This window comes from Polyodon spathula, chromosome 14 (genome assembly GCF_017654505.1).
Source record: "Polyodon spathula isolate WHYD16114869_AA chromosome 14, ASM1765450v1, whole genome shotgun sequence".
NCBI classification, from domain to species: domain Eukaryota; kingdom Metazoa; phylum Chordata; class Actinopteri; order Acipenseriformes; family Polyodontidae; genus Polyodon; species Polyodon spathula.
Genome location: NC_054547.1, coordinates 7,177,420 through 7,191,185, shown reverse-complemented (window position 1 = coordinate 7,191,185; position 13,766 = coordinate 7,177,420). Strand labels below are relative to the sequence as shown.

Sequence of the window (13,766 nt, the reverse complement as noted above, 5' to 3'; positions counted from 1 at the left end):
ATAAATAAAAAGCCAAATAAAAAAGCTTTCAAAATGTATTCATCCCACGTAAAAATGTCCAATGGCTATCACAGGTATGTGACAAACTTAAAACAAAAACAATAAGATTCACCATCCACTTCAAGGCATCTTGAATTTCTGTCCCACAGTTCATTGCAAAGAATTCCATAGGAGGCAGGGTTGTGATGCTTCTTGAAAGAGGAAACCTTGTAGCTAGATGAAGGAGCCAGTTTACCAAAATAAAGACACAATTCAGAATTGCCAACAGTCTGGTTTTTCTTTCTGTATTCAAAAGGAAACCACAGTGCATGTGTAAAACTGTCCAGGTTTTACAAAGTAGCTACAACACTGACAAGGTGATTTCTCATACCTAGACTAGCTTCCCTGCGCGGCACAGCACAGACATACATACAACAGGTTTAAGGACAAAGCAAAGGAGGTCAAGTCAGGTGCTAGAGGCGCTCTGTATTTCGCTTGAAAAGTAAATAATTAAAATAATAAAATGTGTCATGTATATATATAACCCTACCAAATAAGTTTTGTCATATGTCTCGAAAATGTCCTTCATTTTTTATGGAATGCAAGAAGTTCAGCCTTTTGTTTCGTTTATTGCATGAAACTAAATTCGGGGTGTTTCCCCGGTTCCTTGCCAAAATGTTTAGCTGCTTCTTGCGAACTCTCTTTTATCTTCCAGATGATGGCTGACTCATTCTTGTCCTGGGGAGGGGGAGAGGGGTGGGAGGGAAATCACACGCTCATCGTCATGCTGGGAGAATACTGAAAGAAAGCAACACAGGATAACTGGTTTGGAACCAAGCTGCTATACAAATACACAACCACACAGTACAGCAACTCGAGCAGTCTACACAGCAAGAAAGCACACTGGCTTAAAAACACTGATCACTAGCTAAGTCAACCTGCAATAAAACAATTGAACAATACTGGCCCCTGCTTCTTACTAGACTCCCAATCCTTCAACAGATAATATCTGTTCCAATACATGTGAATGACAAAGCCACTTTGAAAAAGCAGCCACACGTGTCCAGTCCCTTAGATCTGTTCATTCAGGTTTTCCTACTACAATTACCATTTACAATGCAGAAACTAGCACTCTTAAGTTGTGCCCCCGCCCCCCGCCCCCCAACACCTGGTAAAATAACTGCTTAGTGCTTGTGGTACAACACCGCCATCTACAGGGTTCAACATTTTGATTAAATGCTAGATTAACTAATACTAGGACAGGTTTACATTAAATATGTACTTGCTGCATTACATTTATTTTACATTTGCCTTTTAATATAAGCACGATGTTTGACAGGAGCGATCTAAGGGTTCACTCACATTGTCGTTTTGGAAGGAGTGGAGAAAGTTGCCTCCAAGCTCGCCATCATCCCTCGGAGTGCCTGGGGGATTGCTAATGCCACTTATGTTGTTTGGAGAATTCTGCAGGGGGCGGAGGAGTGGTGAACACCACAAGAAATCAATACATGCCAACCAAACGAATCAACTGTAGGGTTAATGCAAAATCTTGAACAATTACTGATTGTTCCCATGCATTCATAAATTGTAAATAATCTTGAGTTAATTTAAATAATGTAACCATTTACATTTGACAAAATACAATGGTTGCGACTGGACATCATTAAAGTATTTAAAAATCTAGTACAGCTGTTATTGTTATAATTAAAACAAAATTAGATAAATATAATATTAACAATAAAAACAAAATCCTGATGCTGATCCTCCACTAAACACTGAGAGAAGAAACAGCTTTCAATTGGGGATGAAATAAAAGAAAAGGTTACCTTAGGGAGTCCATCTATATCTCCCGACCCTGAAAAACAATTTAAGCAAAAGGAGTATTTGTTATTAAATACATAACCTTCTGTTTTTTAAAAAACTAAATTTAAAAAAAGGTGACAGGAAAGTGCCCAAATGAAAAACTGCTATAATTAAATGCAGAACTGTAATACTTTGCTTTTCATAGCATTTGTCCTTTCATCTAAATAAAGTAATGATAGCTTTAAAATTAGATAAATTCCTACAATAAACACATCAAGTGCTCTTAGCAAGAACAACTCGCTCCTCATAACAGGCTTCCATTGCAGATCAATAGCACTGATGGTGTGTTGAGCGTCTGCTGTATTAAATTCCGCTCAATCTCACTCGCAGGCTTGGCTTACCTAATGATCCGTTCATGTGGTGTGGCTCCATTCCGCCCATCCCCCCCATGGGGCCGTCGGAGCCGGGGCCCATTGGGAACTGGGAAGGAAGAGAGAGACACGGTCACACAGCCAGCGCAGACGGCAGACAAAGTGACAAATGGCTTGCCAAGAAGAGAGGCCAGGGAGCAACTCAATTAGGTGCAGCTCCCCATGGGGTTAAATTGAGATCACTGTGACCTGAAGGAGTAGGGGTTGCCTTGGATTGAAAACTATTTTTTTGTCACCTTAATGCAAACAGTATTGGTGGATGATGTTTAACACATCGAAGCACTGAAGTGTTAGAAGCCCTGCCCTGTGGTCCAGAAACCAACCAAAGTGGGTGTCAAAAGGCCCTTTACAGCTGAAGGTAACATAACCTTGACTTTACACAGGGTAATGCTTAATTAGCGGCAATTACATTTATGAGTGCAGGGCTTAGCAAGAGTAAAGGAAGTATCTACAGTGGCCATTAAAACTGTTAAAATATTGATTAATAAAGATTAAAAAAAACATACATTTGTTCGGTTTCCTCCTGGTGGTACAGCATTAATCATTGTGTAGATGTTGTCACTGGAATTTGTTGAATCTGTACATCAAAAAGGTGAAGAAACACTGTTAATCTCTTGCTTTAATTAGAACGCTAGAAGCACTTGATCTGAATTGCCTGCATTCCATTCAGCTACCAGAGTACTTGCACGTTCTTGTTAATTAAAACCCAATTGAAAATCCTTTTGATTTGAATAAACTGTACCGCTATTTCAATGTTAAACATACATGCTGTGTTAACATGCATTAAATATTTGGATTGGGGAAACAAAGAAAATAAAAATCTCCCTAAGCCACAGTCCTTAGCACTTCACTCTGTACACAAGGAGCTTTACATCTTCAATGTTCGGACAGTAAACGCTATCGAAAACATTTATTAGAAAATCTCACCCCTCCTCCTATAGAATCGAAAGATTCCATGTTCAAATTTTGATATTTAACGTTTCTAAACTTAACACACACAAGCGGTTATGTTTAACTAAAAACAAAAACACACACATGGTTATTTTTAACTAACATCAATGACTGTCCTAACTGGAATTACCTTTCACATTTGTTTTTAACCTAGGGCATGTGTGTAAAGTGATGGGGTACTAAATCTAAAGAAATAAGAAGTAGAGGCTAAAAATAATGTGCGTTTAAATAAATGGGACCCCTCATTTCCATTACAGTTATTGGGAGAATGAAGTGGCTGCTCTGGGGCATTTGTATTTCAAGTTAACGCAGACCATGTGGCAGCTGCTTGAAAGGAAACGTCTGCATGTAAATCAGAGTACGCTGGCTGGTATAGAGAAAGATTGTAAAGGTGTACCTGCTGGGCTTGGCATTATAGGCGTGCCAGGAGGACCTCCTCCACCAGGGGGACCCTGCAGACAGAGGATTCAAACTACATCAGAAGCGGCTTGGACAAGATTATACACTGCAATAGGTCAGGGGATCGTGCTGCTGTCAGCAACAATGCCTTATCTTGGTTCTCTGCCAACCATTAATCTCTTACCAAAACGCCTGATATGCTACACTACACTGATGCATATTGCATTTAAGCCAATGTGAAAAAATGAGTCTTGTATCCAAACATTATCTCCTGTAACAGACACAACTAAAGAGTTGCACATTCCACATAGACTCTATATAAATACAGGAGAAGCACCGCGGTTGAGATACTGGTCCACATGGGTCAGAGCCTGGCACCTCTGGCATTGGCAGAAACTATCACGTCTCAGCGCCTACTCTTATCAGCATAGCAGTTAATTATCAGCCATCAGTCTCCGGTCTGGTCTACATGTACTGGTGACTTAAAGACTACAATGGTGCAGGAAAAGCATTTTAACCCCATTACCTCCAGTTCTTTCACCAATCAGTCCTTAAATAAGCAGCGATAAAATATAAAAATACAACAGGAGAAGTTTGCATTTGCTGTTTTTGTAATAGATTAGAGATCAAGCAGTTGTGTTTTGGAGTTAGATTATTCCATATTCCAGAGGTGAAAGGGTTAAAGGGTGGTGTTTTTCTATGCTATGGGGTTTTTCCTTTGTAGTGTTGGTTTCTGGGATACTGTAAGAAACTGGAACTCTGCCACTCATTTTTCTCCAGCAGCAGCAGGCTTCTGCAAGTAGTTTTCCCCCCAAATGGGAAAAAAAGTCACTTCCCACAGTAGAGGATATTTTGACTCATTGCCCAGAGAATAGCACATTCTGTCAAAGCAAATAAAAAATTAAAATACTCACCGCGTACGCACCCGGCGATGAAGATGAATATGGGATCTGTAAACAAAGACATATTTTTCACTCTATGACTCTGCATTTAAACTGAAATAAAATCTCACCAAAAGGGTCTACGGAACTGTCTGCAAAATAGAAATTACAAACAGGCTCCAATAGCAAAGATGACCCTAACGCCATTATACTTACTGAATTTGCATTGTTAGGATTGGGCCATGGTCTGCCTGCCCCTGGACCCCTGGGGGAAAAAACCAAAACCAAAAACAAAACAGTCAGTCTGAAAAACACTCCTGCGTTTCAAATTCAGCTTCTAACTGGCGCGGGAATTAGTCGAAAACCGTAATTTGAACACAAAACCTTTGTATCTTACATGTTAATTCCAGGCATGCCAGGGCCTATTGAATTGGGTGGAGGTCTCATTCCGCCGCCATAGTTCTGCAATGATAACCAAGGATCAGACTACCATAACGAGATGAAACCCAAGAAGAGAAGAGAGAAAAAAGAGGGTTAGTCAGGGGGAAATGCATGGGAATGTCAAGATTACAATGCTGATGAATGACTCCTGCAAATAAACCCTGAGAAACCATACAAAGGGATTATGTAGGACTTTTATGAATTTGCATGGAGTCAAAGTTGGTCAGAATCAAGGCTTCTGGTGGTTGATAACTGTAAACTCTACAGTGCTGAACACTGTGTAAATGGATCAGGTTGCACACATGGACATAACATACCTGGGGTCCAGGTCCCATTGGGCCCATTCCTCTTGGTGGATTCATTCTCTGCATTGGTCCTCCCATGTTAGGGTGCCCTGGAAAAAAATATTTCCATCTATTTTTTAAAATGTATTTTATGATACACCCTCCTCAAAAAATAAAACAAAACAAACAAACATTTAGACTACCTACACAAATGCAAAATATGATTTAAAAAAAAAACCAAAAAAAAAAAACCAACATTGACCCAAAAGCAGGAAGCAGCCAGTCTAGGGACCTCACCTTGTTGCCGTGTGGGGTCCATTGTGTTGGGCAGCAGTGGCTGAGCACCAGGGACGCCTCCTGGGGGCTACAAGAGAAAGCAAACAGGTCAGCAACTCTGCGCTTTGTGCCTTGCAGCCTACAAGCCGTTAGGAATCACATACATTGGAAAAAAACACTGATTTTAGCTTTTTAATCCCCACTGCCAAGGGCCAGTATGTCATGTAATAGCTCTGACATTCTACACTATGACCCTTCAGGCAACAAGGTATGTTGCCATAGGCTAGCATTGAGTTTTTAGCTCTGAGCTCAGAGAGTGAGTTTAAACATAAAATCCCAGTAAGGAAAGAGATTCTGATGCTTATTTCCAGCATTCCTTTATGTTATGAAGTACCTCTAGTAGTGTCTTTGGAGTGAACCAATTTAATGTTTAGCAATTTCAGAAGCATTTTTTCATCTCGTAAAGAGGTTTGGTTACAGATAAATAACACTGTCTCAAGGCTCCCACCCTGAAGTAAGGCAAGTTCACATAAGAGGAACAAGCCCCTTTTTGTTTTGCTCTGGATGAGAAAGAGGATAGGTACAAGGACAATTGGAGACTGACCCTTGCAATTTAACCCTAGATTTGATCCAAGAACTCTATGGCTCATTTCTCCACCTAACAGGTGGCAGAAGCTGCACCACCCTTTGCAATTTTAAACAGGTCTCACAATGTTTTGTGGCAGATGAACAACTGTAACTAGCATCAATGTGATTTGTTAAATGGGGTTTAGAAAGTCCTTGAGACTAAATAATGTACAAGAATGGGCTCAGCAGACCTATTAAAAGCTAAATATAACTGTTCTACCAATAATATAAAGTGCTGTGTATAAAGTAAATTATCTGAATTTTGGTAATACAGCCGAAGAAAGCACATGATACTTTAATTACACTGTTGCTTCCCTCGATGCAGAGAAATTAATTGTTTTTCTGCTCCAGTTAGTCTACTTGAAAGTTTGCAGATGGAGATGCAATGTCTTGTTTGCCACTAAGATACTTGGTTTTCACTCATGCATTACTCTAGTCTGTTTTACTGGTTTGATGTACAAAAGACCATACCTGGTTTCCCATTCTGATGGGGGGTCTTGGGCCCCCAGCATATCGTGGGGACATAAAAGGCTACAACAAGAAAGAATAATTATGAATTTTAAAAAAGTCTTGCATGTGTGTAGAGAAGAAAAAAACAAAACCTTCCCATCATTACTTTATTGAGCTCAAACTATGTAGTCTCAGTAAATGGAATCACAACTTAACGTGCTTTCTTAAACACAATTTTTGGCGCAGTGCAATATTATAAGCCTCAGTGCTTACTAGCCACAGCTGGTTACAGAATACACAGTACATTAATCCTGGGCGATGCATACTTTTCATTACTTGGGTCTGAAGAACTCAAACTGAATTGAGATCTTGCTAGATTCTACATTCCAATCCCAGCTTGAAAAAGCATGTTTAATAGAATCCCACTGCAAGCAGAGATCGCCAAACAATAAGCAGTCCCACCTTCCACTGCAAGACAAGTTGAGGTAGTGCATTTATGAACCAGATATGAAGACTGCAACAGTACAAGACAAAAAGATACAGAGAACTCAGACTTTAAAACACACACATTTGAGACGGTGTACTAAATTTGCACAAAGCAAAGCAGGTAGCCTAACCCACATTACCTGGCTGTGGGGTCCCATCATGTTAGGGTTGTGAGGTGGAGGTTGTGAATGTGGCGAGGGCTGAGAGCCAGGAGGTCCCTAAGGGTTAAAAAGCAAGAGGCAGAGTTAAAGCAGACCAACAGGATGGTTTGTCAAAGAAACCGACAGAAGCGAGAAAAGAATAAATTATACTGTAGCTTAAAAGGAAAAAAAAGAAAAAAAAGAAATCCATATTTGGTACAGCTGGTTTGTTTAGTATTTTGCAAGCGTATGCCTTCAATTCTCTGCTTTTTGACAAGCACCTTGAGCTAGACAGAATTTGTGCTGGTCAGTGATGATTAGTAGCTGGAACTCTGAAAACACATTATGAAACACACATTGCACTTCTATGACAAGCCATAGGACAGCAACATTTTCCTTAATTCCTTGAAGTATAAATTAATAGCTGGTCCCTTTCATCTCCCTGGTCGGCTCCCATTTCACTTTTATAGTACAGAAAGCATCCCATATATGGAGACATTTTGACCACTGTGCTGCAATAGAGCAGCAAACCTCTACAGGAGATGCTTTTGTGGTAGTGTATGGCAGGAAGGGTTTAATGTTGAAGGGAAGATTTGAGTTGAATCTTTTGTTTAGCAATAACAACTTATAAAAAAAAAAAAAAAAAAAAAAAAAAACTTCAAAAGATACAGTACCCTCTAGGTCCTATTTTTTTTGTGTGTAACAGTTTTAGATCACCATCATCAGTCCTAATGGCAGGGAAAGCGCATCAGCATCTGCCGTGAACCTGCTATGAAACTGATTTCAACAAGTGCTGGCGCTTAACTGCTGCCAGCTACAAACATGGTTTGTTACCATGAGCAATTTTCTTAATTAACAGACATTAATTAGCCATTTAGCAATTTTGCAGGCATTTGTTTAACAGCTTCAGCAAACATGAATAGCACTGCAATAATGGTACTGATTAGCGGGTACCCTAATTAACAGAACAGGAGCAGAGAAATTGAAATTACGCAAATTAAAAAGGGGGTGGGGGGGTGGGGGGCTAATGAAAGCAGATCCCATTTGCACCTGCAGTTCTTTTGTACTGGTGAGACTCAGCCACAATGAACACTAAGCAGCAAGATGACAATTACAAGATTTGTGGAGAAACAATGGGACACACACACACACACACACACACACCAAGATCTTACTTAAAAATGGGGAAATCCCTACTTAACTTGATCAACAGATTGCTCTGCAGAAAGTAGGTCTGGCAAAGGTAGAAGTGCTCTATAGGGAATGTTTTCTCTTTTCATCTTTCAAGGTTAGTTTATTCTCGCCACACCTTGTTTTAAATTTCATGAAAAATTATACTGATAAGTTATTAATTAAAACACATTACAAGCCAAGAGGTTGGAGATCATGGGTCTATCCCAGGACTTCTCAAACTCGGTCCTGGGGACCCCCTGTGGCTGCTGGTTTTCATTCCAACTGAGCTCTCAGTTACTGAACTAGACCCTCAATTGAACTGAACTGGCTTAGACATTTTTTACTTTTTTCAGACCTTAAACAAATTGCAGATTTCAAGTTAGCTATAACACTTTATAAGTAACTTGAACTCTGCAACGGTTTCAGATTAACAATTAAAAGTCTAGGAGCTAGGGCTGACTGAGAACCCCTGGTCTATCCTAATACACAGAGCTTTGATCAAGAAGTCTTGGGCCTGCCGTTAGTGCAATACGATGAATTGCCCATCACAAACGTTAAATTGACATTATGCAAATTCAGTCAAGGACTGTGTTAGAAAACAAATAAATAATCTGTAAACCCCCCCCCCCCCCCCCCAAAAAAAAAAAAACAGGAAAACCACCACTATGGTAGATCTATATTCCAGTAATAAGCAATGTAAAAACACACAGATCTAAGGATGTTTTTCGCAGAGCCAATATAAAAGCTTCTCATGTTTAGCTAATGTAGAGGTTTTTTTTTTTTTCACATGTTACACACTCCCAGGACACTCAAATATTTGTGAAGCATCATCTTGGCAGGCAACATGCAGCAATGAATCAAGTTCTCCCGGCCGCTTTATCCAGATATGCTAATGCTTATGACAGCTACTTCTGGATAATGTAACTGCAGATGCACGCTTCATGAAAACATTTCTGCACACAGTGGATGTTCTTTCTTTTCATTAGCCAGCCAGGGAGGAGCCCAGTGTTTTCAGAATGTAACAATAACAAGCATCTACAACAAAAATGTAGTAGCTTCCTCTTGTATCCCCGGGGGCCGGGGGCAGAGCCACTGAACTTATAATCAGGATTTTTTAATCTAATCTTCAGTCTAAAAGCACTTCTTTTATATCGTAAAAGGTGTAAGAATAAATAAATAAATACAATTAAAAAAGGAAACTTGAAGTTTGTATTTGCTCTTACATTAGGCATGGGGTCACAAAGAAACACTCATTAGGGTTATCTGCCTTCTTTTACAAGCTCATGAACCAGACCTGGGGTCTAGTACAATTGTTGCTGAGCAATTCTTAATTGCAGTTACAATGTAATTCAAGGTGGTCATTTGTTTGAAAAAAAGTAAGTTCTCTGGTATGTTTCTGTATTTTTCCTGTGACTACTGCTTGGCTATTCAGAATAACCATGTCAATGTGTAGCTGTTTGCTTTATTCAGTGTCACTAATTAATGCAATTACTGCAGTGTAACTAATTGAACAAAATAGCACTGCAATTTCAGCAAACCATTCTGTTGTAATTGTAATTATAAATTAACCCCACGTCTGATATGAATGCTGGCAATTCATTAAAACTGCAGCTTGCATCCCTCCCTTGAATTTCTAACTGTAAAGCAATAGCTGTGCTATTTCATGCACTCAACTCAGGAGGGCAGAACCATAGCTAGTAGAAAAGTAATAAAAAGGTATATTGTGTTACCCCTCTCAATCTTTTTAGATTGCTGATTACACTGCCAATCAGACCGCATGTAATCCTGATAGCAGGTACCATTCTGAAACCAAAAGGGGGCTGGCTGCAAGCTTTTCTAAAGCTAGCAATACACTTGATTGCAAGCATGATGCCCCTCATTGCCCCTCACACCACACCCCATTAATGACTGCCACCAGACTGAGCTTACAGCAGCATTTGAAAATGTACTCCAGAGAGATCCTTTCCTTCATCAAGGTAGCCAATCCAACATGCGTGCATAATAAACAAACAAACAATCTGCTTCTTTTGGTAATATGATAAAAATAATAAATCACCCAGTGCAAAACATTTCTCTATTTACAGGACACTACACTGGAATTATACATTAAAAAGCTTTGTGTTCTATGTTGTGCTAAAGATCTCCGGGTCGATAGATCTGCAAAAGTCAGCTCAGAGAAGCAAGATCTTTGTATCTTTGACCTAAATGTATAAAATACAAACAAATGTACTTCTATACAAAAACACACAATGCCTTTAACTCCACATGCAATTTCTACAGTGAATACAGATGCCCAGTGAAATCACAGCTGACAAATCTGTCCAGGAGGAGGCAGTGGAATTCCACACACACCTACCTTGCATTGTTATTTGAACATATTTCACATTAACTGCTGAGGCATGTCTAAATACAGAGGTAGACATTGATTTATGTGCAAATTTCCATTTCACCGGTGCAAGTAATCCCATTGTGTAAATCATTTAGAAAAGCAAAACATTTGAAGAAAATTGGGTCTATATGACAACATACCCTTTCATACAAAAACATTCTGGCAACTCTGTCGCGGCCCTCTACAGACGGGCAACAAACTCAAAGCGTACAGGCTAATCCAAGGTTATTGTTAGAAGGGTGTTAAGTCTTAAAAGCAAAAATAGCAGAATCAATGGCAATGAACAATCTGGACAAATGTAATAAAACGCAAGTCTTTCATTAAAAGGAGCATGGGGAATGGCAGAGCAGTTTTTCACCTGCTGCTCCACTTTCATTGTGGGGCTTGTACTGTAAAAGAAGGCTTACCTGGAAGAACCCTGGAGGGATCGGACCCCCTGGCATCCCATCGCTGGAAGGAATGTTTCCGAGCACAGGGCTTGGGGCTGCAGCAGCGCTCTGTGAAAGACAAAGACCCAGGTCAGGAGGCATTGCTTCGAATGAGCCAGCGCTTTCCTTTGCAAGACAAGGAAATTGTGCCATTGTGGCACGCCATGTGCATGCTTTCCCCATTAGCCACCATTGACCAAACAGCCACTGCAGGAGATTTGGGGAAACTGCTCTGAAGCAAAATCACAGAATACAGACAGCAGCTCCTTAGAGGTCAGGAGCCAAAGTTTAAATGCTCAGTATACCCCCCTGCTGGGACAGCAAAGTTATTGATGTTGATAGAAAAAAAAAGAAATGAGTTTATGAAAAACTAAACCAAAAACAAAAATTGACCTTTGATGCGTTAATTACTTCCACAGCAGGAAGGCTGTTTGATATCTATAAATAAAAAGAGCACTTGTAAAATCCCCTTGGGCCAACTACAAAGGGGCTATCACCTGAACAAGCATGGTGTACTGTGATGTTACTGATCAATTGTGTAAACCCACACTATCAATTTCCATTTTCACATCAGACACAACCGCAGCCTGGCCCCACTGATCAATCTCATTAATGTACAATTTTTTGGGTTTTCCGCAAAACTGATCGACACAACTGTCAAGAAAGATGATCAGATTTTAAGGAAACAGTACGATTGGGTCACACCAAAAAGGTTCCCCATTGAGAAAAGCAGACATGTAGATTTTAGTCTCTGGAATTAGATTCGGTGCAGCATAGAAACAAACAAACAAACACAAAAATTGTATTCTGATGAGGCCCTCATCACACAACTTGGCAACAGTTGACCTTTGTTAGTAAACTTAATTCAATGCCTTGGGCACATTCTCCAATCTGCTTTCTGTCTGGCATGAAATATTCAGTAAGGTCCTAGTTTGAGAGCAGAAATATTTACCCCAGCATAACTAAACCAAGATAACTCCTGTTTCCAGCAGAGTCATGACTGCAGGCTGTTTTACACCTAGTTGGTACAAAAAAGGTACAAATAAGGAAGTGTAACCATAAATCAAGGTGGGGGGGATGGCAGGGAATTTTAAAGCGTACTTGTCTCATGTATATTAAAATGTGTGTGATTGTTTTAAAAGTAAAAATGAATCTCACCATTTCCGGTCAGTCCTAATGTAAATATTAGAATTTAATATCTTCATTTTCACATTTTAATAAAACTGGATTAAATCTTCTTATGATTTTTGGTGACTGTGTTTAGACATTAATTTACCAAGTAATACTTATTTGAAGCATGCAACAGCTTTTTATTCAGATCAAGCAACATCAGGCAATAACCTCAGATATCTGAACAGGGAGTTAACCTAAATACCCAGGCTCAAGGGAGGTGCTGTCCTTCAGAATAACCTTGCACAAAGACTCCATTGCAGAAAAGATTGTTTGTCAGGGTTCTCAGTCCAATAGGATTCTCTTTCCCTAGAGGTAGCAGATTTTCCTGTCACCTCTCCCTCAACCAAGGTTAGGGTGCTGGTGGCTCAGTGCCCCCCCTGGACCCAGGGCCCGTACGTCACATCAGGTTTGATTAATTCCTGGGGATAACCTGCAGTACTACTCCATCTGCCACCACCTCAGTGAAGTGTGTGTGTGTGTGGGGGGGCTCTTGTGCTGCTACAGGTGCTTTCTCTCACATGAAAAAGATAAAACCAATACCAGAAGACCTTGAGGAAGAGAAGGGGGTAATGACCAAACAAGGGCCTACTTGGACAGAAGCTATTCTATTCTTGCAAACAGTACAAATGAAAACAAAATCTTGCTCTGGTATTCATGTTATTTGTTTTGCTTTCCATTATTAAGAACATACAGTAAGTGGCTAAGTGAATATTTGCAATTGCAAATGTATACCATACACATGACTAAAATGAATGAACAGGTGCGCCTTGTTTTTATTTACCATTTTGTTTTCCAGTTAATCTTTTGCTCCCACTTCCTTCAATGCCCTGCTGTTGGCCTGACAATCTGCAGTTGTGTCGCACATCCTAGCAATGGCAATCTGCCACCAGTTGTGTACACACTAATCTCCCCACTCATTCAACCAGATTTTCAGCAATCAAATCCCCTTACAAAATTGCCCTGATTAAAATGACTGCATAAACTATGAAGGATGCCATCCCACAGTCCATAAAATATTCAAATCTTTCCCCCCCTGTGTTTTGTTTGAAGCAATGTAGAACACTTGGTAACTGCTGGGCAGATAATGTGAAAAGTGCACGTAGAGGAGAATATATAGAAAGAGATACCTCACCACCAACGCCATCAGGTGGGAGTCAGCCACACCTTGGTACCTGTGGGTTTTAGGAGCCAAAACGCAGGTGTCGGAGGGGGGGCTCCACCTTGCTTTCTTTTCATTTGGTGATGAATAGAGTGCAAGTAAATGGTGGCAGATTGATGTTTCTCCAAAGTGCAGCAGGTACTGAATGCATGTGCAGCCGCTCTGTTAACATAAAAACCTGTCCTGGAGGGACCACCCTCTGTTCAAACCCATTGGAAAAACCACGTCTCCACCCATCAATTTCTGACAACTGATCAGAGATCAAAGAGATCCAAATAAAGCTGTCTCAAGTTCCC

General features: G+C 40.1%; 1 protein-coding gene across 10 annotated transcripts in view; it reads right to left on the bottom strand.

The window, feature by feature from the left end:
• Positions 1–4: 4 nt before the first annotated feature.
• LOC121326783 (single-stranded DNA-binding protein 3) overlaps positions 5–13,766 on the bottom strand; it is a 38,356-nt gene continuing 24,594 nt past the window's right edge. For 2 of the 10 annotated variants that reach the window (XM_041270272.1, XM_041270281.1), the window contains 14 exons: positions 11,118–11,207; positions 7,149–7,226; positions 6,544–6,603; positions 5,467–5,533; positions 5,203–5,279; positions 4,842–4,930; positions 4,661–4,709; positions 4,478–4,513; positions 3,562–3,616; positions 2,720–2,790; positions 2,184–2,262; positions 1,806–1,834; positions 1,342–1,443; positions 12–717 (listed from right to left, as the gene is read on the bottom strand). In XM_041270272.1, the coding sequence (XP_041126206.1) occupies positions 607–717; positions 1,342–1,443; positions 1,806–1,834; positions 2,184–2,262; positions 2,720–2,790; positions 3,562–3,616; positions 4,478–4,513; positions 4,661–4,709; positions 4,842–4,930; positions 5,203–5,279; positions 5,467–5,533; positions 6,544–6,603; positions 7,149–7,226; positions 11,118–11,207 (993 nt within the window). In that variant the 3' untranslated portion in view covers positions 12–606. Of the gene's footprint in view, positions 778–1,341; positions 1,444–1,805; positions 1,835–2,183; positions 2,263–2,719; positions 2,791–3,561; positions 3,617–4,477; positions 4,514–4,660; positions 4,710–4,841; positions 4,931–5,202; positions 5,280–5,466; positions 5,534–6,543; positions 6,604–7,148; positions 7,227–11,117; positions 11,208–13,766 lie in introns of all 10 variants that reach the window. The other 8 variants (XM_041270280.1, XM_041270273.1, XM_041270275.1 and 5 more) reach the window with 8 other exon arrangements.